General features: G+C 44.9%; 1 protein-coding gene across 21 annotated transcripts in view; it reads right to left on the bottom strand.

Annotated features, from left to right (window-relative positions):
- The window catches only part of ANKS1B (ankyrin repeat and sterile alpha motif domain containing 1B), a 1,305,582-nt gene that overhangs the window by 8,509 nt on the left and 1,271,919 nt on the right, over nucleotides 1-25,154 (bottom strand). For 6 of the 21 annotated variants that reach the window (XM_033220934.1, XM_033220949.1, XM_033220950.1 and 3 more), the window contains 2 exons: nucleotides 8,896-9,063; nucleotides 3,276-3,725 (listed from right to left, as the gene is read on the bottom strand). In XM_033220934.1, coding sequence (XP_033076825.1) covers nucleotides 3,618-3,725; nucleotides 8,896-9,063 — 276 coding nt within the window. In that variant the 3' untranslated portion in view covers nucleotides 3,276-3,617. Of the gene's footprint in view, nucleotides 1-1,856; nucleotides 3,745-8,895; nucleotides 9,064-25,154 lie in introns of those variants that run through there. The other 15 variants (XM_033220933.1, XM_033220948.1, XM_033220937.1 and 12 more) reach the window with 5 other exon arrangements.

Raw genomic sequence — 25,154 nt, 5'->3', positions numbered from 1 at the left:
ACATGCCCATTAGCTCGTCTGTACTCGTGAAATCTGTCATCTGATACCTGCGCTCCTCCACTGTCTGAACCAAGTTAGAAGCCCTGATTAAACCTCCGTGGCTGCAGTCACCACCTTCCGCCGGGTGACCCCGTTGGAGATGACAAATGAAGGATCTCTTATTTCAGCCTGATGTGTAAGTCTTCACATCACTGGTCGTTAACTACTCTTGGAAAGTTAAATGCCCATGCAGCTTTTTTCCCCCCCATATATAGGTCTCTGAGGTTTTGGAGAGAAAAACAATAACTGTTTTAATAATAATTTGTAGCTATGATTTTTGATGAGTTGCACACTGAGTGCAATATGTTGGCTGTAGAATGATCATCTTTGCAGAAGCAACTCTAAGGAAACTGATGCCATGCTAAGCACAGAGTGAGTTCTCAATAAGTAGACTGACTTGAGCTGAAGACAGAAACAGTTAAGTGGAGGTGGCATTCCCCTGGTTGGCACCAAGGTCTCAGGGTTATTTCAACCACAAAAATAAGTTCCAGCTCCTAGCTACTAATGGAGTCACAATATGCAGCATGGTGACGGTCAAAAGGCCTGAGCAAGTTCAAAGCACCGTCTCTGCCTGCTTTGGAACTGGTTTCTGAGGGAAGCGGGACTCTGTTGGTGGGGCAGGCAGATGCTTGTGTCCATTTACCCACAAGCAGTAGATGGCACGGACAGCAGTAAATGTGGGGCTGCCTGGCTGACTGCTGGGGAGAAACGACTGGAGCACGGGGTGGCTCAGTGGGGCCTTGCCGCATGTAGGCTCTGTGCTGGCTGTGTTGGCTAGTCACCCAACTTTATTTCAAAAAATGTGTTTTGAACCTTCAGATCGACTAGCCTATCTAAAAAGAGAACTTAGAAATTTATTTATTTTTTTTAAGTCTTCTTCCTACAGATTTCCTGAAAACGGCCATTATATTTTAATTCTCTTGAGGCTAGACCACTTATCAAATTTTCATTTCTTTTCAGAAATAATTAGGAGTGATGCTACCTTGAATCCAGGTATGAATTTTTATTGATTTTTGAGGATTTGGTCACGTGTTCCTTTATCCAAGCCTGTCTTCTGCTCCATCTTATCCAAACATTGAACCAGCAATATTCCCAAGTATTCCAACTTGAGAAAATCTTGTGTGTCTTGAGAAAAATCATTTCCATGACTTATTAATGAATTAACTAGGAATAATTTTCATAGGGTTCACTCACTCAAATTTGTCATAGAATACAATTTAACAAGAAATAATTAAATGGAGTAATTGAGTTCAAGTCCTTTTTTGAGTAATGTTAGCATTCAATGACCCCCCTGCCCATGGTTATTGAAGTTGTCAATGTGTCAAATTTCCCCTTGAAGAAAATCAGCTGCAAATCTCTTCGTCAATGCATGGGCCGACTCTTGTCTGCCCCCTGTAGGCCTAGTCCTTCCTTTTTCCTGCCCTGCTCTGGTCTATGGGGCTGCTGTGTGTGTAGGAAAAAATGAGAGGACTGATGACCATGTAGATAATGTTTTTCCAAACATACCATCGATGCTGTGCTAAAAGTGATCCAGTTTGGTGATCCTTTCGCTTTTAGAGATGCCTGTCTTGACAATTCCTCCGTACAGTCTGCTTTAATATTTAAAAGAAGGCAGTGGGGGCTTAGGGCTGAAATTAAAGTTTCAGAGACCTGTGTATCTTTCTCAGACTGGTTGAACTTGGAACTATGCAACTTTTCTTAACAATTTTGCCAATTAAAAAAGTCCCTTTAGCTGTAGATGCTGAGAAGGCTGGGCCTTTGGTTCTGCTCCTAAATGGGAGTGGGGAAGGTGCTCACAGAACGATGCCAAGCACCACTGCTGTACAACTTCTGTTTTATTTTTGTGTGCTTTTCTTTTATAGGATATAAATAATGACAAAAATTACAAAATTTATAACTGGAAGCCCAAGCTTATTTACACATATGCTTCTGTTTCAGCAAAGCTCCTATTGACTTTGCTCCTATACAATTGCCTCCTGGTACCATATTTTAGTGTTATTTAACTCTCATTTTGCTACATACATATCAACAGTGAATAGGCAAAATATATACAAGGAACTGTTCAGTTCAAGTAATTTAATATTGTATTAAAATTCTTCAACACTGAACTAAAACCATATACATTTTTTAGTTTGAAATAAAATGTAGTTATTCTTCAAAACTCACCAACTGATGAATGTAACTGATCATTAGGTTTAAAATAATATCAGTTAATAAAAAAACATTAAGACAATTCCACAATTTATCAATATCGCTATAATGAACTTCAAAATGATTCACAATATGATTGTTAGAACAATATACATTAAAATGTTATTTTTTTCTATAATGATATTGGTATTGTTTATATAATTTGATTCTACATAAATATACATTATGGTATCATACAAATACTCCACAGAGACATTAAAAAATTAAAATACCTTAAAGAAATGTAAGTAAATTTTATTTAATCAAATAGTAAGCAAACTTTTTTTGTTGTCTGTCTCAAGAAAAGTTTTATTACTTTGGAATTTCTTCTTTTTTTTGTATTTATTTTTTCTAGAAAAAGAAATTTTTGCAATAGAATTTTATTAACACCTTTCTCAAACAAGGTTTCCATGACAGAAATCTTGACAGCAGGAGCACTAGATTAATATATTTTTTTAACATGTTCTTTAAAACATTGTGAAGATTAAAAAAACAATCTCGGCAGGCTGATGGCTGCCTCAGCACTTTCGGGCCTCCTGCTTTAGGGAGCATCACCACTATTTTGCCACCACTGAGCCAGTCCTCTTGGTAGTAGCCGTAGAAATTTAATTATTTGAAATGAAACCAGAAACATCCCTCACAACTAACCTAGTTTTCTTATCAATGCATTAATGAAACATTCTTTTAATAAAAATATTTAATACAAGACACATTTTGCTGTGCATAATAAATTCCTCTATTTTAAATCATTCCTTCCTTTTGAACCAATCATTCAGTTGAAAGGTTTTCTTTCTCTGACATAGTTGATTACATATAAAATCCACAAATATAGAAATCGGGAAACAGAATCTCCTGGCAATCATATCACGGGAGTTGTTTTTGTCCTTTTGCATTAAATGATACTCAATGATAGAATGATTTTACAGATGCTTTGGAGGTGGGAGGGGTAGTGCTGCTCTGATTTCACCCTTAAGACTGCTGACAGTGAAAACATACTTTTAGGCAGTATTAGAGATCCCCTTTACTTTTTTTTTTTTTTTTTTTCTTTTTTTTAAGAAAAGGTATTATCCCCAAATGAAGCAAAGCAAGTACTGGGGCGGAGTCATCAGAAATACCTTGGGAGGTGGTGGGGCGGGGAGTCGGGAACATCGGGGAAAACCCATCTCAACTCACGCCTCTCGGGGGTTGCGACCGGAAAGTCTTGCGTTTTCCGTCACTGGTGCAGAAAGAACTTCCCCAGGAATGGCCAGTGGCCTTTCGCCCGTAACAAGGCCGCACGCTCAGAGCAGTCTTCCTCCTGGGCTGGGTGGACGCGGAGGCGCGAAGGAAAGCCTGCTCCGGGACTGCTTGGCGAGCAAGGCACCGCGAGGACAGGAGGACGGCGAGTATCAGAAAATCGTGGTTTCATACTTGGTATTAATGCCCCTCTTGGCTTCTTGGCCCGGCTCCACAATCCACGGTAGATTGGCCAGAGTCTTTTGCTCAGATGGGTCGATCTGCTTTAAAACAGAAAGGCTGATGCCTGTTATACGGTCGCCGCGCGGGTGCGCGCATGCACGCGGACGCCGCTGGCGAACCCATGCCAGGCCCCGCGCCCCAGGCCGGGGGCGGCGATGCTGGTCTAGGCGGCTCGCGTGCTCACTCTTTGGACACACATTTACTGCACACCGACTCTCTGCAGGGCACCCTGAGGGTGACGGTGAATGAGGCACAGCCCTTGCCCTTGTGAGCACACAGATGGGGAGCAGACAGAGGCGGATTTCAGTGCTGAGAGGTGAGATACGAGGGGAAGAGAGGGCACCATGTAGGCACACACACCTTGGGAGCCAGGGGGGCTTCATGGAGGAGGTGAATCAGGCCATGCCACTCCCCGGCTCTCACTCTCCAGTGGTTTCCATCAGTCAGTCAGAACAAAACCCGAACTCCTCACCGTGACCTCCAGTACCCCTGCCCACCTGATTTTTCTGCTCCAGCCATATAGCTTCCTTGCTCTTCCTGCCCACCAAGCCCATGCCCAGGGCCTCTGCGCTCATCCTCTGCCCTGCCCGAGTTCCCTTCTCCAGACACCAGCATGCCTCATGCTCTAATGCTATTCAGGTCTCTGCTCAAATGCCACTTCCATTGCCACCTGTATTCCTAGAAGCCTTATCTGTTTACTCCTACAAAAAGCACCCCAACTTTTCTGCTGTCCTCTTCTACCTTATTCTTCACAATATTTATTGCCATTATGCATCATCACATATTTATTTGTTCATCCTTCACTGCCATGTATGCTCATGGGGGCAGGATTTTGTCTATTTTGATCACTGCCGTTTTCTCCAAAACGCAGAAAAGCTCCTGGCAACCCCGTAAATAATAGACACACAATAAATACTTGTTGAGTAAATGGTATCAAAAGAATGAGGTAATATTTAAATGGACAGCTGAAGGACCAGCAAGTATTTGCCTGAAGACAGGAGGAGGAGGCAATTGAAGTAGATGAAACAGCTCATGCAGAAGTCCCAGAATAATCTGTACACAGAATAAAACAGAGCCTCATCTTCCACCATATACAGAAATCAACTCAAAATGGATTAAAGAATTAGAGGGAAGACCTGAGACGATGAAAGAACTGGAAGAAAACATTGGGGAAACACTACGGGACATTGGTCTGGGCGAAGATTTTTTGGGTAAAATCTCAGAAGCACAGGCAACAAAAGCAGAAATAGACAAATGGAATTACATCAAGTGAAAAGGCTTCTGCACAGCAAAGGAGAACAATCAACAAAGCAAAAAGACAACCTACAGAATGGGAGTAAATATTTGCAAAGTATCCATCTGACAAGGGATTAATAACCAGAATAAATAAGGGACTCAAAAAACTCAATAGCAAAAAACAAAAACAAAAACAAAATCAGCCCAATCTGATTAAGTAATAGGCAAGAGAACTGAACAGGCATTTCTAAAAAGACGACATACAAATGGCCAACAGGTATAGGTAAAAGTGCTCAACATCACTAATCATCAGGGACATGCAAATGACAATCACAATGTGATACCATCTCACCCCCACTGGAATGGCTACTATCAAAAAGACAAAAATTAATGGATGCTAGTGAGGTTACAGAGAAAGGGAAACACTTCTACACTGTTGGTGGGACTCTAAATTAGTAAAGCCACTATGGAGAATAGCGTGGAGGGTCCTCAAAAAACTAAAAATAGAGCTACCATATATTCCAGCAATCCCACTACTGGGTATATACACAAAAGAAAAGAAATCAGTATATCAAAGAGATATCTGCACTCCCATGTTTATTGCAGAATTATTCACAGCAGTCAAGACATAGAATCAAACTAAGTGTCCATCAGTGGACGAATGGGTAAAGAAAATGTGGTATATATACACAGTGGAATATTATTCAGCCATAAAAAGAATGAGATCCTGTCATTTGCAGCAACATGAATGAACTGAAGGTCATTATGTTGAGTGAAATAAGCCAGGCACAGAAAGACAAATATTGTATGTTCTCATATGTGGAAGCTATAAAAAGTGGATCTCATGGAGACAGAGTAGAATGGTGGTTACCAGAAGTTGGAAAGTGAAGAAGGGAGAGTAGGGATGAAGAGAGATTAGTTAATAGGTACAAAAATATGGTTAAATAGAAGGAGTAAGTTCTAGTATTTGATAGCGCAGTAGGGTGACTATAGTTAACAATAATTTATTGTATATTTCAAAATAGCTAGAAGAATTGTAATTTCTCAACACAAAAGAAAAATGTTTGAGGAGATGGATATCTCAGTTACTGATATGATCATTACATATTGTATACATGTGTCAAAATATCACATAGCAATAAAAAACAGTCCCAGAGGTAAGGGAAAATGGTCGTTGAGGGGTTGGGGTCAGTTTGCAGGATAGGGAACAGGAGGGCAGACAACTAAGGGTGAGGAGGTGAGCGGGGGCCCAGTCAGGCTGAGCCTTGAGACAAATCCTAAAATGATTTTGTCCCTGTGCATACAAATACAACAGGCCACTCCTGGGGCGGGGCTGGGCTGTCCGCTCTCAGGAACGGCCCCAGGGTGAGATCTACACCATGGCTGCCTCTTCCTTTGGTGTTTCCAGGTCTGCCTGCCCTGTCCTAGCTGCCTGTTCTGCTCAGAACCTGGGGTGGTGGGAAGGCCTCTCCCATTTCTCTGACACCATGATCTTTGCAGCTGCCTTCTACCATGCCTTGACTGTATCTCCATAAGGTTGTGGGGAGGACCTCACGTGTTCTTAGGGATCACTGAATATTTCTTACCAAGAAATCCCCGGGGCTGAGGGAACTAGAATACTAATGCCTGTCAAGGGGGACTGATCTTGAAGCACATAAATAACATCAGTATTATTCACTGTATATTTTCCTGTTTCCCTTGAAGGCATCTGGGTGAATATTCTATGAGCTCTTATGGCACCTAACCCTTTGTGCTCTTCTGGAAGAAGCCTGTGGGGACCAGGGTAAGGTCAGATAGAGGCACCTGCTGTGAACAGATTTATTTAGCCCACATAAGAATGAATACAATAGTCTGAGAGATAATCTCTAAAACATTCTGCAAGTTCCTGACACTTAACAGCCTAATCAATCTCAAGGATACGCTTATGAAATCCACCCACAGGCCCTCATTTATTCATCCACAGATACTCACTGAGTACCTGCTATGGGCCTGGTCCTGGTGGTGACAAGACAGGTGGGGTCCCTGTGTGCATGAAACTTACGTTTTTGTGGAGGAAGACAGACAATAAACAAGCCATCAGTAAAAAACCCTCAATTAATAAATGCTACACAGAATTAAAAGCAGATGACATGCTTGAAGGTGACTGGGTGTCTACATCAGATTGGGTGGTCAGGACATCTGCCTCTTCAAGTAGCCGAGACCTGAATGACAAGATGAAGTCAGCCATGCAGAAACTCGGGGAGGATATTCCAGGTGTGGGGAGCAGGTGGCATAAAGGCCTCAGGTAGGAGTGAGCATTATATAGTCAAGGAATGGGAAGACCTCAGCATCAAAGAGGACTGTGGTGGGGGAAACTGTATTCTGGGTACTTGGGGCAGAGGGTGCCATGACTGATCTCTGCTGTGTGGGGAGGGGAGTCTCAAGGAGCTATACCGCATAGGCCTGGCGCTAGGTGGCAGTGGCCCCAACTGGAAGAGAGATGGAGGAAGTGGGGAAGAGTGGACGGGACTGAGATATATTTTAGGGGTAGGGTTGATGGGATTTGCTCATGGGCTGCATACAGAGGTAAGGGGAAGACAGGAATCCCGGCTGACTTGTACACTTTGGGCTTGAGTTGCATGGTGAGTGGCTGTGGGGTGGGGAAGATGGTGAGAGAAGAGCTTTGAGGGGAAAATCAGGAATTGTGTCCTGGCCAGGCTAAGTTTCAGACGTCTGTGAGGCATCAAGGTGGAAATGTGAAAGAAGTTGGCCATGTGAGTCTGGAGATACAGAACTGGGAAGCAGTGTGTTGGGTTGGGTCAGTGCTGAGTGGGAGGACCAGGGGCTCAGAGCGTGGCGTTGGAAGAAAGATTTCAGAGGAGGTGCAGTTCCTGGGGATGGTGGGTAATGAGTGAGGGGCACAGGAACGAATGGCTGGGGCTGGAGGGAAAGGTCCCGAAAGTAAACTGTCAGGGAAATGTGAGACCAGATGCTGGAGGGGTCATCCCTGTGGATGCTGATATTACCAAGAAGGGTAACAGGGGTAGGCCTCCAAAAGAAGACTGAAAACAAGAACTGCATTGTCACAAACGGAGGTGCCTCCTTGCAAACGTTAAAAATGCCTGCTGCTGTTCCCCTGACAGTGGAGGGAGGGGCTGGTGAGGAGGAGGAGAGACAGTTCCAGATGGTAGGATTCGGGGGTGTGAGAGCAATGCATTCTGGGGGAGTCCCAGGGTTTCTAGTTTCTAGGATGCAATACGGCAGCCGGGGCAGAAACCAGATGGGAGGCTGGTTGGGAAACTTCCAGCTTTTGGATATTGCTACTACCAGAGGAGGCCGCTTTGAAGTCATGCAAGCCTGTTGGGACAGGATGTCTGCAGAGCCTGTGGGAGGGAAGAGGAAGAAATTCCTGGAGGAAGGCAGATGCTGAGAAGGAGGGGCTGCACCTTCTGAACAGTCACCATGCTGCAGGAAGCCTCAGCTGCGGGAGACAAAGCACCCGGGCCATGGCGCAGGCCTTGCATATAGCAGGGCAGCCTGTGCATCCAGCTTCCTCTAGCTGGGGACCGAGGACATCACCATTGTGTACCTCTGCAAACCTCTCTGGAGGCCAGGGGCTTGCAGGAGGCTTTGCCCTCTGATGAGATGGCAGCTGAAGCCCCAGGGAACACTGCTCCCAAGCTTTCCCAAACCTTTAGTTAGGTAAAATTCACCAAGAACGGCAGTACCTGCTGCTGAGACCCTTCATAGGGTTTCTGCAGGTGACTGAGAAAGTAGATTTCTCTGGAGGCTCCAGGTTGAGGGAGACGGTCCCCAAGACTTGGTGGGAAACAGGCTGAGGTGATGATGGACACATGCCAGGAGGAGGCCAAGGTAAAGGATGAAGAAGAGGCCCTGGATTCTAATGGCACCCACACCACACAAGGGCCTGGTTAGCAGCCCCTTTCCCTCCTGTTCAAGGTTTTTGAGAACATCTGTATCTTTTTTACTTACCACGGACTTGCGAATGCTAACGCGGGGCTTGGGGATAGGTTTGGAGGGTTTGTTTTCAAAGCTTTCTGGAAGTGTGGAGGAGTGTCCCCCTTTTCTTGCTTGTAGTGCTAGCTGGTAAGCGACTTCGAATGCCTGTCCCAGGGTTAGGATGATTTCGTAGGCTAAATTCTGCAAGAAAAATGAGAAAGCATTTGCTACTGGCACACTGCAAATTAGAATGGGTGGAATGGTTGAGGAACACTGAGGGAGGTGAACTAGGGAGGAACTTGAACTACTTCACCAGAGGCAGCAGTGATTCAGTGGAAATCTACGAAAAACAGGACACTGCCGGTCCAACTTAGGATTTACAGCAGGCATTAGTCACTTGTGAAAAGAAAAATCTTGGGACCCCAAATCACTAAGATAAAGGAAAAAGTCAACTGGGAACTGCGTTGGGCAAACCTGCCTTGCATTCTATTCCTAAGTAAGATAGCTACAAAGATAAAAAAGCTACATACCTCCCTCACAATTTGCCCACAAGGAAATTTCCTGTGGACAAAAGACAGAACTCAAAGTCATCCCTCTGCTCATGTGTGAGATAAACGCATATCAGATTGCTTTCTTTGTCCTGTTGTTTCCCTAAGCCAGACTAAGGCATAAGTGACTATTCATGTAAATTGTGTATTCAGTGAAAGACTAATCAGAAACTCTAAATAATTCAACTGTTTGTCTCTTATCTACCTATGACCTGGAAGCCCCCTTCCCACTTCTAGTTGACCTGCCTTTCCGGACCAAACCAATGTACTTCTTACACATACTGATTGATATCTCATGCCTCCCTAAAATGTATAAAGCCAAGCTGTGCCTTGACCACCTTGGGCACATGTTGTCAGGACCTCCCAAGGCTGTGTCACAGGTGCATCTTTTTTTTTTTTTTTTTAGATGGAGTCTCGCTCTGTCACCCAGGCGGGAGTGCAGTGACACAATCTCGGCTCACTGCAACCTCCACTTTCTGGGTTCAAGCGATTCTCTTGCCTCAGCCTCCCGAGTAGCTGGGACTACAGACACATGCCACCACGCCCAGCTAATTTTTGTATTTTTAGTAGAGTCAGGGTTTCACTATGTTGGCCAGGCTGGTCTCAAATTCCTGACCTCATGATCCACCCACCTCGGCCTCCCAAAGTGCTGGAATTACAGTCTTTAACCTTGGCAAAATAAATTGACGGAGACTTGTCTCAGATACCTTCTGGTTTACACACTGATAGGGCACACTTGCTTACAGATCCCCAGTTAGCCCCAGGAGGAGCAGGTTCCACAGCCCACTGGCCCCAGGAGCCCACACCATTTAGAGCTCTCCCTGTGGGCAGCTGGTTTGCCCCCGAGGCCTTGGAAGGGAAGGAGTTACTACTGGTATTTCTGCTGAGTCCTGGGAGCGCTTCAGCCTTGCCTGTGAGGATGATCCCACACACACCACAGGAGGTGTTCCTGAGAAGTTTGGGTCTTTTTACCTCAAACTTCTGTGATTCAGTGAACATCTATGAAACACAATCAAAATCTAATTTAGGCCTAGAGGAGAGGCATTAGTCATGCTGGTGTGGCGGCTCACAGTCGCAGCAGTGAGCACGCAAACAGTGCTCCAACAGAGCCAATTCCCCAGCTATTTCTTCAGGCTTTTGCTCTCCCTGTGGGTCCACTCTATATTTTATGATCAAATCAGCAAGAGACAGGAGATTCTGTCAGGCCAGATGCCATGACAAGCAGCGCCTGGGAGAAAAGTTCTTTTCCTCCGACCTTCAATCAGTCATTTTCTCAAGACGATTTCTAGCTTTCTTCTCTTCTCCAAATCTGTATCTTTGATTTCTGCCTTTTCTTCCAAGCACAGCTCTGCCTGGTCTTCTCTCACTGAGAAACCATCACATTGTCTAACCCAAAAAGAGGCAGAATGTCCACCACACCCTGAGGTCACAGAGCGTCAGAGGAGCAGATGCATACTGGTCACAGAGAGCGTTCTGAAGGTCGCTGTGGCAGCTGAGAGCAGACACGGTCTACCCCAAGTTTTCTTATTTCTTTTTTTTTGAGACAGAGTTTTGCTCTTTTTGCCCAGGCTGGAGTGCAATGGTATGATCTCGGCTCACCGCAACCTCCACCTCCTGGCTTCAAGCAATTCTCCTGCCTCAGCCTCCCAAGTAGCTGAGATTACAGGCATGCACCACCAAGCCTGGCTAATTTTGTATTTTTAGTAGAGATGGGGTTTCTCCATGTTGGTCAAGCTGATCTCGAACTTCCCACCTCAGGTGATCTGCCCACCTCAGCCTCCCAAAGTGCTGGGATTATAGGCGTGAACCACCATGCCCGGCCATCCAAGTTTTCATTCTGATGAATGTCCCTAGAATGTCTGTTCATGGTTTCTCAAAAATCACAGAAATATCATTCTGCTGATGCTGATACTGCAACTAAGCTGACCCTCTCTGTTCCTGCCCATCTCCACCCTCATCAAGCGCTCTGGGAGCCCGATTCCCACACTGCTGCCTGGGAGATGTGTTTGTGATTGTTCCCATTTGATGATGATGGAAAGGAAGACACAGGATGGTGCCTTCTGAGGCCATGGGGAAGAGGCCCAAGGGTTCTAGACCAACCAGATTTCAGATCCATGCCAGATCTATTGTGATGGTCTCAGAACCAAGTGCAGAAAATGCCTCCAAGCTTGAGAGTTGGTTTGGGAGAGGATGTATCTGTCTCCTTTAGATGATTTGTTAGGAAATACTGACCCTACAAGATAGACATCTGCCTGCTGGAGATACTGCACCTTTTACAGCAAGCTGAGCACTTCCTTGCAACGAACACTGAGCCTGTGTTTGCCTCCAGAGATGAGTCAGCCTAGTAAATTAGTAACGCACCAGCAAATGATAGTGGAGGAGGCCTGAGAGACAGCTCTGACCATCACTGCACAAAGAGGGCTGAGCTCTTTCCACTGCCTACACTTGGCACTCACGTCACCGTCAGCTTTGCCTCTTAGTGTTTGCGTGGGTCCCCTCTGAAAGGCAGGCAGGGCTTCTGACTTCTGTAGTCTCAGAATGAAGATGCAGGCTCTTGCTCTTGTTCATGCTACTGTGGAAGATGGCTGATTTCCATCTGTTGGGGACATGTAACAGATATTCGTGTTCTGGGTGGGAAACTAGACTAAGATGAAGGTGTGAGATTCAGTGATTCTGTAGCATGTGGTCTTTATCTGCTGTTAACAGTGGAACCTAATGAGTGTGAATTCCTTTATCATTAACCTAAAAATAAGTTAGTGAAAGTGAGATCTACTTAAAGCTCCAGTATCTTCAAATTAAAGTAAGAAGACCTTCATTTGAGCAACTGAGGTTTTTCACATGACTATGGGAAGCCTAAAGGTTTTGGGAGAGTATGTGTTAGAAGTCCTGCCCTTTCATTTTTAATTAGTTCCTGGTATTAGGAAACTGCTCAAATAAGACACAGAGACCAGACTGTTGGATTAAGTTTTTCTACCTAATGGCTTCTCCTGGTTCCGCTTGCATTTTTCTTGACATCTTGCTTTGGTTTTATTTGAGAATGCTTTGCAGAGTTTCTTTTGTGATTATGTATAGCACACGATTGGACACTGTTACCTTTCCTCTTTTGTCTGCAGCCTGTTTGTGGTACTGATGCTGGGTGCCACGAGTGTCCGTGGGCACCGAGACGCACCTTCCAAGCACTGTGTTGCCCATCCTGACACACCAGTGCCCTTTTGGGGAAACAGATGCTCATCCCATGGGACCTGAGGACACATGTGTGAATGGGGAAAGAACCCCCATTTTTTTGTAGGTTCATTTCTCCTGCCTCTCCTATTAACATTCCTACTATCTGAAATGGGAGAGTTGCTATCATGTAGAGGAGACTCTACTGGGATGAGGCTGAAAATTCTATTGTAAAATCAGAAGGCTTAGGTGAGAAGCCCATCTTGCAAACCTCAATGATGCTGGCTGGCTCTGAAGAGCCCATGGTGACACCCAGAAAATCTGAAAGCCCAACTGTCTCTGCCTTCAACATATTATCCCTGCAACTGTGGGGAGGCCAATGCCTGGTAGTGGGCCTGGCACATTGCAGGCACTGAAGAAATGCTTGCTTGCTTGCTGAATGAATGAATGAATATCCAAAGGATGAGCTGGAGTAATCATAACATTTCTAGTTAATACTCAGTCTAGTTACCATTAAGGGAGAACTTAATAGGTGTGAGGGATGTGCCAAGCTTATATTTGTTTCATTTAAGTTTTACCACAATCACGTGCAGTAGCATAATTATCCTCATTTTATAGATGAGGCAATGGAAGCTCAGAGGTGAAATAACTTTCCAGACATCACAGAGATAGAAAGTTACAGAACTTGACATGAGCCAATATCTGTGCTCAAAATCCCCTGCTCTTGGCCCAACCCCTGTGTCTACCCAGCTTGTCTCTAAGATGACTGCCATCAACTCTCCCCTTCTGTGCACACCATGGTGTTTCCCTGTTGAGAAGTTGAATCTGCTCTTTGAATCTGGATTGGTTTTACTGACTTGCTTGACCCATAGGATGTAGCAGAAGCAACATGCTGAACTTGTGAGGTTGAATCATGAGGAGTCTTGCAGCTTCCTCCGGGGCCTCTAGGAACGTTACTCCGGAGGAATTAGTCATGTAAAAAGTCTCACCATCCTGGCTAGACGCGGTGACTCACGCCTGTAATACCAGCACTTTGGGAGGCTGATATTGTTTAGCTGTGTCCCCACCCAAATCTCATACTGAATTATAGCTCCCATAATTCCCACATGTTGTGAGAGGGACCTGGTGGGAGGTAACTGAATCATGGGGGAGGGTCTTTCCCATGTTGTTCTTGTGACAGTGAATAAGTCTCACAAGATCTAATGGTTTTATAAATGGGAGTTCCCCTGTACACGCTCTCTTGCCTACTGCCACATAAGATGTACCTTTGCTTCTCCTTTGCCTTCCACCATAGGCCTCTCCAGCCATGTGGAACTGTGAGTCCATTAAACCTCTTTTCTTTATAAATTACCCAGTCTTGGGTATGTCTTTATTAGCAGTACTAGAACAGACTAATACGGAGGCTGAGGTGGGTGGATCACTTGAGGTCAGGAGTTCAAGACCAGCCTGGCAAAAATGGTGAAACCCCATCTCTTCCAAAAATACAAGAAAAAAAATTAGCCAGGCTTGGTGGCAGGCACCTGTAATCCCAGCTACTCGGGAGGCTGAGGCAGGAGAATCGCTTGAACCTGGAAGGCAGAGGTTGCAGTGACCTGAGGTTGCACCACTGCACTCCAGCCTGGGTGACAGAGCAAGACTCCATCTTTTTTTTTTTTTTTTTTTTTTGAGACAGAATCTTGCCCTTGCTGCCTAGGCTGGAGTGCAATGGTGCGATCTTGGCTCGCTGCAACCTCTGCCTTCTGGGTTCAAGGGATTCTCCTGCCTCAGCTTCCCTAGTAGCTGGGATTACAGGCACCCGCCACCATGCCCGGCTAATTTTTTGTATTTTTAGTAGAGACAAGATTTCACCATGTTGGCCAGGCTGGTCTCGAACTCCTGCCCTCAGGTGATCTACCTGCCTCAGCCTCCCAAAATGCTGGGATTACAGGCATGAGCCACCGCGCCTGGCCGAGACTCCATCTTAAAAAAATAGAAAAAAAAAAAAGGTCTCGCCATCCTGAGATCATCATGCTGTGAGGACGCCTGAGCTAGCCACAAGGAGAGGCTGCCTGGATAGGAACAACGGTTTCAGCCAGGCTAGCCCAGGCTCAAGATTTGGGAGTGAAGGGGTCCCAAAGACACTGGAGCTCCAGCAGACATCACATAGAGAAGACTCAAGGCCCAGACAGTGGCTCCAGTCGGGCTGCCCCAGCATCTCCAGCCACTGCAGGCACCCTGGCTGAGGCCCCAGATGTTGTTGAGCAGGACTGCCACCCCCAGTCCAGATCCCTGACTTAGAGAATTGTGAACATAATAAATGGATGTTGTTTTATATTCTGGGGTGGTTTATTACACAGCAATAGATAACTGGAACACCATGTGATGCTGCAGAAGGCTGGCTGGACCCTCATTCAGACAACAGGAAGATGACCCATGAGCCCAGGAGCTGTGATGAATGCAGCTTAGCCAGGAGGCCAGTCCTGGAGCCACCCCGTCCCCATGCCTGGCTGCCCTGGCTGTGGGGAAGCTGGCTGATCACAGCGAGCACTAAGGTGTCCCATCCCGTCTGCTGGCTCAAACCACAGTGCTGCAGTGAAGTCAGCAAAATCATGCTCTCGTCTCCACTACCTACCTCCCTTGGGCATCAATTCAAACTCACTTAGCTTTACCTTTATTACCTCACGTCTCTCTAATGCTGTAACCTGGCCTGTCTCTGACCTTGGCTCCTCCTGCCTCATATAAGCTCATTGGAAGATACTTGCCTTGGTCTTTCTAGCATAATTCTTTTGAGACACATTTATTATGGCAATTGATCTGGAGTATTTTCTACCTTACAGAGACCACCAGTGAAAGAGGGCTGCATGTGTGTGCATGTGCGCACATGTGTATGTGTGTGTGCATGCGGGGTGCAGGTGTGAGGGTTGATTACTGAAAACAGCATACTCTGAGCCTTGGTTTTCTCATCTTAAAATGGGGATAATACCACACGCAGTACCCACCTAACTGGATTGTTCTTATAATGGCTAATAATATTATTTAACCAAATGGCAATACTGGCTAGCATGTATTATTTACTGTGTGCCATGCACCACGCCAAGTGCTTCAACATGGACTTTTTAATTCAATCCTAACCACATCTGTATGGCGTAGGTCTATTACTTCCATTTTGCACATGAGATAATTACGCTCAGGAAGGTTAAATAACTTGCTCATGAAGTCAGCACCCAACCAAACTGGGCTTTGAATCCGGTTGTTCTGAGAGGCCGTGCTCTTCTTGACCATTACACCTTAGAACTATACATTAGATAAAATAACAAAAATTCTGTAATCTGTTTAAAAAAAGTTTAAAAAACAGGAGCCAATTGAGCTTCCAAGTGACTGACCCATCTTGGCTGTGGTGAGGTCACCTACTGGCCCATTTGCCTGGGTCTCATGCCCAGCCTGTCTGAGAGACAGCCTCCAGGCCAGGGGTGTACTTTGTGACTCCACAAAGACCATCAACACAGGAATTCTTAGCCAGGCGTGCAGGCCTGTAATCCCAGATACTTGGGAGGGTGGGTGATGTAAAAGATATGATGCAACTCCCATCCTTAGTAGTGGCTATTTGGGAAGAAGGGCAGGGAGTCCCAGTCCAATGGGGAAAAACCTCCTCAGAAGCACAGGAATTCTCCTCTTCCCTTCCCTTCTCTTCTTCCCCAGGGATTTTTTTCTTTCTTTTTTTTTTTTTTTTTTGAGATACGGTCTCACTCTCTCACCCAGGCTGGAGTATAGTGGTGTGATCTCAGCTTACTGCAATCTCGCCTCTGGGGTTCAAGTGATTCTCCTGCCTCAGCCTCCCAAGTAGCTGGGATTACAGGCATGCACGCCTGGATAATTTTTGTATTTTTTTTTGGTAGAGATGGGGTTTCACTGTGTGACCACAGGCTGGTCTCGGACTCCTGGCCTCAAGTGATCCACCTGCCTGGGCCTCCCAAAGTGCTGCGATTACAGGCATGAGCCAATGTGCCCGGCTAGGGATTTTGATCTGCAAATTAAGAACTGCTACATTAGAGGAGCTTAAGGAACTATTGTATCATAAAGATAAATCCTAATGCAATCAGGGGATGCAAACTTGCTTTTCTTGTGCAAACTGAAGATATGCAGGTCAGCCTTATATTTACTGTGGTTTCTTCAAGGCAGTCATGGATATTGAACATCACCACAGATATTTACCAAGCTCCTTGCATGTGTTAAGGGCTGCGTCCCTGGTGCCAGGCCCATGCCTAGCCTATAGACAATGTCCAGGAAGCGCTCACTGAATGACATGGGGGAGTGAAAGGGTCCATTAAGTCTCTCATTACATCCAGAGAAGGCTTACGGAGAGACAAAGAGATCTTCCTCACCATCCTCCTGCATCTCTGTCCCTGAGGCTATACCCAGCATATTCATCAGTCCAGTATGAGAAAAACTGTGTCATAAATGGTGGGCAATCTGTCCCCTAGAAAAAGCTCTGGCCACCAAGGTAATTAATTTATTTTAACTGGTACATCACTAAGATTTTTCTGTTTCTTAGTTTGAAAATCTCTTAGGCACAGGGGTTCACTGATATATTTGCAAAAATATTCATTAAAGTGTTTAAATTTTCATTATTAGAGGACTGATTAAGTAGAATACTAGGTAGCCATTTAAAATGAAAACTGGAGGTGGGTCGATTGCCTGAGCTCAGGAGTTCAAGACCACTCTGGGCAACATGGTGAAACCCTGTCTCTACTAAAATACAAAAAATTAGCCAGGTGTGGTGGTGCACACCTGTAATCTCAGCTACTTGGGAGGCTGAGGCAGGAGACTCGCTTGAGCCCAGGAGGTAGAGGTTGCAGTGAGCCAAGGTCACACCACTGCATTCCAGCCTGGGCGACAGAGTGAGACTCCATCTAAAAAATAAAATAAATAAATAAATAAATAAATAAATAAATAAATAAAGAAAGGGTTAAAAGACTATGTAAAAATATATGTATGCATATACACATAGATAGGATCTGTATACATGCATAGAAAATAGCAATATGGATCAAATGTGAATAGCAGTTATCACTGCATATTGAGACTGGATGATTTGTCTCTTTATATTTTTGTATGTTTTGAACTTTATTTAAATGAGGATTAATCATTTTTACAGTCATAAAATATGATAATTTTGATAATTAAAAACAAGAGAAAGTCTTTTGAGTTTAAAATAGTCTTATTCTTGCTTTTTTTTTTTTTAGACAGGGTCTTGCTCTGTTGTCCAGGCTGGAGTGCAGTGGCACAGTCATGGCTCACAGAAGCCTTGACCACCCGGGCTCACATGATCCTCTCACCTCGGCCTCTGGAGTAGCTGGGACCACAGGTAATGTGTCATCACACCTGGCTAATTTTTGTATGTTTTTTAGAGACAGGGTTTCAACATGTTGCCAAGGATGTATCTTATTCTTTCTGCTTCACCTTGGGGTTCTGAGGGTCTCTTCATTCTCTGGCTAAGAGGGCTGGGAACTGCTTTCCAGCAAAATCTGGTCCCTCTCTGCAGGTGCTGTCATGGCTCACCCGTATGTGCCAGGAAGCTGCCCATTCATTTGGCAAAGAATCTTGTTTAGACTTTTCAGTTTTCACACTGGATGCCAATTCTAACATCTTCTCAGTGAGACTTTAAAGTATCAAGCTCTTCCTTTAAGCTGCAACCCTAATGCGTCTACTCTAAGTGCGGAGTTGACCCTTTAGTGGTCCAGCTTCTGCCAAGCCCAAGTGAAAAATGTTGTTACGTGGATATAAACTTACAGACATGCAGTCAATCCGCTCTTGTAGATGTGCAAAGTTTGATCTCTGCACGAATCAAACTGCCTATGAACTTGAACCATACTTTCTTTCCTTTCATAATGATAATAAAGCAGTGGCAGCAGCAACTACACACGATATTGTCTACTACATCCTAGGGACGAGGCTAAGTGCCTTCTGTGGATTATCTACCCCTCACAACACCTCATAGAGGAAGAATGACCATCCTCATTTTACGTGTGAGAAACTAAGGATCAGCGAAATTGATAACTTGGCCAAGTTCATACAGCAGAACTAGGATTCAAGTGCAGATCTGACTTCAGATTAGCCAGTGTTTCATGCCACTGGGCCATCCTACCTTCACTGATTTCATGAAAGTGCTGGTGTTCTGTTCCTATTTCATTGAGGCACCCTCTAGAACATCACCTTGTGTTTTGGAGATTCACTGTACAAGTGTTTGTGAAGACATTATTACACAGTATCCCCTCATGGGGGCCTAGGACAGAAAGTTCTTTCATACTTAAGCCTTATTAAAATATTGTTTTCTGAAAGGAAGGGGTATACTTTTCTTTCAAAGAAATACGGAGCATAAAATTACTGCATTTTCCTTTTTGCCTTGACCTCCAGGAAGCTCAGAGCTAAAAGCTCATCGCTAGAGAGAGCTCAGCTCCCATACCTTTACAGAACTGCGTGGTCTGTATATTGATGCTACAACTTTTCCCTTGATATGGAGCTTCCTTTTAGTCTGTATTTTCCCTAATTCAGATTTGTGTATAAATATGTATTTTCAGACTACTATACCTATTCATGTAGGTTGTCTTCAATCCTTTATGGAATGAGGCATGGTAGAAACAGTGTCCATTTGTTCACTTATTTATCCCAGGGCTTACTTTGTTGAACGCATTGCTGCCCAAATGGCTGACAAGGTATGTCAGGCATAAAGCTGCATCTCATCTGGCAAATATGGCAAATGAGGAAGGAATCTGAGGAGGAGGCCATCCAGGGAGGAAAGATCCTCCTGGCCCAGGCTGGGAGTTGCTCTTTCTGAGTGGACCATTTTGACCTGCCTCGTAGTGCTTTGCGTTACCATTAGAAAAACAACAGCCACATTTTCATGACTGGAATGGAATGAACAAATGTATTCATTCCATAGCATCAGAGAGCTGTAGGCCCAGACAGGGGTCATCAGAAGCTCACCCACACCATGAAGAGGGAACGGATGCAGACACATTCAAAGGAAGGGCTGTGTCTGTATGTGGGAGCCCAGGGCAGAAAAGCTCGGGTATCATAAAGTACCTCAGGAGGTCTGCTAGAAAAGTGTCTATCAGTGAATAGAGGTCATAAACAGAGTCCCTGGATCACCTGCATAGGCCAGCTCCATCATGGGCTACCTACCTACAGCACCTATTGCCACTGAGAAGTGGGTGTGGTCCAGGTGACCTATTGGTCCCTTTCTACCCTGGGAGTTTCAGGATTCTCTGATTAGAAGGGGCTATCTTTTACCCAGGCAACTACAGATTCAGTTTAGAGATGCATGCACAGTTGATGCTGTGCTAAACAGCGGCATGTTACCCAGAGGCCAGACTGCAGGGCTCCATAACCTACAAGCTAGAGAGCTCAGACAGGCAGTCACCACCAAGGGGCTGCCCTTCATCTCAGAAAACATCCATCTTCATTCCAGCAATCATCCCCAAATGCTATTCTGAATGGCCAAGCATTTCATCTATTATAAAATGGCTTTTGTTCTTGGCAATACACGCGTTTGCCATCTCCCACCTTTGCCTGGTGAGTTACTGCTTATCCTTGAAAACTCACCTTGGGCATCACATCTCCAGAAGCCTTATTTGAATCCCCTTTCCTGTGCCCCCAACCCTGGCTAAGTTAGGTGCCCCTCCTCTGTGGTCCCACAATACCTTAGGCACAGCCCTATTTACCGCGTGATATTTCTTATGATTTTCTCTTTGTAGGGCTGATTCCCCCAGTTGACTGAGCTCCTTGAGGGCTCTGGTCTCACTGGTCTTTGCATCTCTAGGACTTAGAATAGGGCAGGTGCTCAAGAAATGTTTGTTGGCTAAACACAAAAAGGAAGTTGCCTGGTAGGTCCCTAAGAGAAGTGAACTTGCACCTTAAGGTTAAGAAAAGGGGGAATATGGATGGCCAGAGCCAATTCCTTCCTTCTGTCTTCTCTCCCACAGGCAGACCTGAAGAACAAAAGCTAGACAAGTGCAGACAATGCCACAGGGGGCCTGAAGACACAAGACTTTTTTTTCAATCTGGGTTCTCAGTGGGGTCTCCAGAAAGAAGGGACATTTCTTTTTAGGCTATATTTTGCTGGTACTTGTTTTTTTAAGACCTGGGGTAAGCCTGGTCTACAAAGTTGCTTCACCCACGTCCTAAGACAAAAATAACTTCGAGAATATTCTAGGCACCGTCACAGACTTCATTGACATCTCTTTAGCTCTACCTATAGTTAGTTCTCTCAAGTACCAGCCAGAAATGAGTCTTCATAGACTATATAGAAATAAATAGTGCCCAATCATAGCCTTCAGCATTTAGAAAGAAATATTAGCAATTCTGCTAAGATGTCTATCTGGGCCAAGATGACAAATCAACTGGCCAAAATAAAGGTAGCTTCTTTAGGGCTAATTTTGGCTAACTAAAAGAGCCATGAGATTCCTTTAGCTCCCTAATTATAACAGGGGCAGATGAAGAAAATTTTGAAAATACAAAGAATAAAGGAGAAAATAAAATTCAGCTATGAAACTCCACTGTTGGGATATGGCTATTGCTAACATTTTGGTGCATTTTCTTTTTATATTTGTATATACACCCAAATACTTCCATTTCCTATATGAATATTTAAATATGAATTTAACAACTAGAATACTTTGAGTCTAAAATCATAATCATACTTTATATGCAGTCTCATAAGTTGCTTTTTCGTACAACATTATCTCATAGTTGGTCTTCACATGCCATTACACGTTCTTCAAAAACCAGATTTTTAAAGGGGACGAGCATTCCACTATATCTGCTGAGGTTTAACTTTACACCTCACCCCAAGTACAGGAGATTGGGCCCTGCTTTGTTAAACCATGACTTGCTTTCTTATATTAATAGCATTCCAGGTTCTCTGTGGATGGCATGCACTGCAGCCCCACACACTGGTCACCTGTCTTCATGGAACCACAGGCCAAGGTGGCTGGCCAGCAGCCCTGTCACATCCATCCAGAGGGACTGGCCTGCCTGGGAGGAAGAAACATGCAATCTTTATCCTGTGACTTGGCCAGGGTTTGTGGAAAGGCAGTATAGGAGGAAGAAATGCCAGACTTCAACCTCTCCCCTGCTCCTCAAAAGTAAAAGCTCCAGTGGAAGCTGTAGGGAACTCTTCACTAACTTTTTGTTTTTTTCAAGACAGGGTCTCACTACGTCACCTGGGCTGGAGTGCAGTGGCGTGATTTCGGCTCACTGCAACCTTCGCCTCCTGGGTTCAAGCAATTCTCCAGCCTTAGCCTCCTGAGTAGCTGGGATTATAGGTGCCTGCCACCACACCTGGCTAATTTTTTGCATTTTAGTAGAGATAGGGTTTCACCATTTTGGCCAGGCTGGTCACGAATTCCTGACCTCAAGTGATCCGCCTGCCTTGGCCTCCTGAATTGCTGGGATTACAGGTGTGAGCCACTGCGCCTGGCCTCTTCACTAACTTGTGAGGCCCTGGACATGGGTCACTCACCAGATTCAAACCTTTTAAATTTGAACCCTTGTTGTTTAAATCTTTCTCAAATGGATATGCCTGTTTCCTTGGTATAGTCAGCACAGTAAATATAAATGGCTTTTCCTTTACTTATTGCAGGTGCCTACCTGATACCCCGAGTTCACTATTCTAAACTGAATTAATGAGTTGCCATGCTGCCACACCGATCACGTGTTCACACAGACTAAATGTTAGGCTTCCAACCTGCACGTCCCTCCTTTTGGAGAGCCCACCCTGCTGGTTGCTGGTACACTGCCCGGGTGGCATGGATCTGATTTTGTTGTAACTATTTGCTTGTGTCCCTTCATCTCCTGCTGGACCATGAGCTCCTGGAGAGCAGGGATGTGTGTCTAATGCATGGCACTCTATCAATACAGGAATGCATTTTATATGGAATCTGACCTTTTTCCTCAGATGTGGAAGAACGCAGCAACAAACATATGTCATGAACCAAAAACTGGGACATAAATCCTCACACAGGGTCTGACAAGAATATAATCATCACTATTAACTGCTTCTGCTACTCCCCGTGTCCTCAGCAGCTAAGAGTTATTGGACACCATGTGCTGGAAATGCGATGTGTCACCTTCTTTAATCCTTGCAATCACCATAGGAGGTATCCTATTATAATCTCTATTTTACAGATTAGGAAACTGAAGATTAGAGGCATTCTTTTTTATTTTTTGAGTCAGAGTCTCACTCTGTCACCCAGGCTGGATTGCAGCAGTACCATCTTGGCTCACTGCAACCTCCACCTCCTGGTTCAAGTGATCCTCATGCCTCAGCCTCCTGAGTAGCTGGGATTACAGGTATGTACCACTATGCCTGGCTAATTTTTGTATTTCTAGTAGAGATGGGGTTTCACCATGCTGGCCTGGCTGGTCTTGAACTCCTGAGCTCAAGAGATCCACCCACCTCGGCCTCCCAAAGTGCTGAGATTACAGGTGTGAGCCACTGCGCCTGGCCTTTTTTTTTTTTTTTTTTTTTTTTTGAGACAGAGTCTCATCCTGTCTCCCAGGCAGAGTGCAGTGGTGTGATCTCTGCTCACTGTAACCTCCGCCTCCCAGGTTCGCACAATTCTCCTGTCTCAGTCTTAGGTTCAATTGATTCTCCTGCCTCAGCCTCCTGAATAGCTGCGATTACAGGTGTGCACCACCATGCCTGGCTAATTTTTGTATCTTTAGTAGAGACAGGGTTTTACCATGTTGGCCAGGCTTGTCTGGGACTTCTGACCTCAGGTGATCTGGCCTCCTTGGCTTCCCAAATGCTGGGATTACAGGCATGAACCACTGTGCCTGGCCTGTGGCATTCTCACCCAAACTATGACGCTAAGAGCACAGATCTGTGATTCAAAACCAGACTGATTCTAAAGGCCACCCCCGAACATGACACTTGACTGACAGTTATTTAGAAGTGGGGTGTACAACAAATACATGCATAAATGCTGCAAAGCAATCTGTGAAAACAATTTCAGAATGTCTGGTTTCTAACTTTACAAAAAAATGGGATCAATTTAAGGCACTGATAACTTTGTCTCCGCATCCCCAAAATAGGGATGAGAAGAAATAAAGATTATTAATCTCTGAATATCCAACCACCTTTGTCTTTGTGGCCTGGTTAGTTCTCAGTGATTTATGCCAGCCGAGATCTGGATAAATGAAACCCAGCACTGTTAACTTATCTATTCTTTTTTGGGAGGTGGTGGTGTTAGTGTAGAAGGACCATTGGGATGGGATGCTGTCTTTTTTATTCCATCAGGGCCATTTGCTACTCTTAGGAGCTGCGTCCTTCCTGCAGCTGACTTGCTGATGAGTTTCAGCTGGCTGAACAGGGCCAGGGAAATGCTTCTACTTTACCTGTAGGTTGCCACTTTGTATGTGGAAGAGTAACCAGGGAAAGTGTTTGAGTTCAATTTTTAAGAGCTCTATGCACTGTGACATTTTCTTATATTGCCATTTCTTTTCACAGTATCACAGTCAAATACGTTGAAGGCTATTTTCAGGTGGAGAAAATGAGAAACAGAATGAGAGAGATCACCTGCCTCCATGATATTAATTCAGTTGTCAGAGGTGAACTAACATCAACAATAGCAAGAATTCTTTTGCATCTTTTTTTTTTTTATTCTTTTGCATCTTTAAGTTCTCACTTTGTGGGACAATCTCTGCAACATAAGCCATACATATTTTTCTTCAGGGACCTCAAACTACTCCATGGAAGTAATCTTGGCATTTAAGAAAGCACTCAAGAATTTACATTTTTCTTTTTCTTTCTTTTTTTTTTTTTTTGACAGAGTCTTGCTCTGTTGCCTAGGCTGGAGTGCAGTGATGGAATCACAGCTCAATGTCTCCCAGGCCCAAGCGATCCTCCCACCTCAGCCTCCTGAGTAGCTGGCACTATAGGTGTCTGCCACCATGCCGGGCTATTTATTAATTTTTTTTTTTTTTTTTGCAGACATAGGGTTGCCCTATGTTGCCCAGGCTGGTCTTGAACTCCTGGACTCAAGTGATCCTCCCACCTCAGCCTCCCAAAGTGCTGGGGATTACAGGCATGAGCCATTGTGCCCAGCCAGGAATTTAAATTTTATTAAACTGATGAGAAAATCAACAAGCAAACTCATAGCAGAGCCAAAGTTGGAAGTGGTGTAGGTATCACTGATCACGACCACGTGGTGGACGCTAGTGTTTTTCTTGCCCCACACTTTGGCTAGCTTCGTGCATATGGATGGGAGAGTACTACAGAAGGTGATCACACAGTCGGCTGACCATGTTTTCCTGCGTTTTGTCACTTCTGTTTCTCCAGCTTAGATCCTCGCATGGCCCACGTTCAACCAAGAAAGCACAGGGAAGACGGAGCTCCGTCTCCCACACGTCCCGCCCACCCCGCACCATGTCTTCAACATTCTCTACGCACTCCTGAGGCCGTCTCAGCCTTGCCATGTGCTGCACACCGAGGAGCACAGGATTTGGGAGTTGCAAGCGAAAAATGAGCATGGTTAAAAATATCAAAGACTGCAAACATATTCTTTACAGAGGAGTAAGAATTAGCAAGGGTCTGGCAGCAAA

The sequence above is a fragment of the Trachypithecus francoisi genome, unplaced genomic scaffold, assembly GCF_009764315.1.
Source record: "Trachypithecus francoisi isolate TF-2019V2 unplaced genomic scaffold, Tfra_2.0 Lachesis_group11, whole genome shotgun sequence".
Classification (NCBI taxonomy): Eukaryota; Metazoa; Chordata; class Mammalia; order Primates; family Cercopithecidae; genus Trachypithecus; species Trachypithecus francoisi.
Note: the sequence above shows the minus strand (reverse complement) of the source record. Positions and strands in the feature narration are given on the sequence as shown.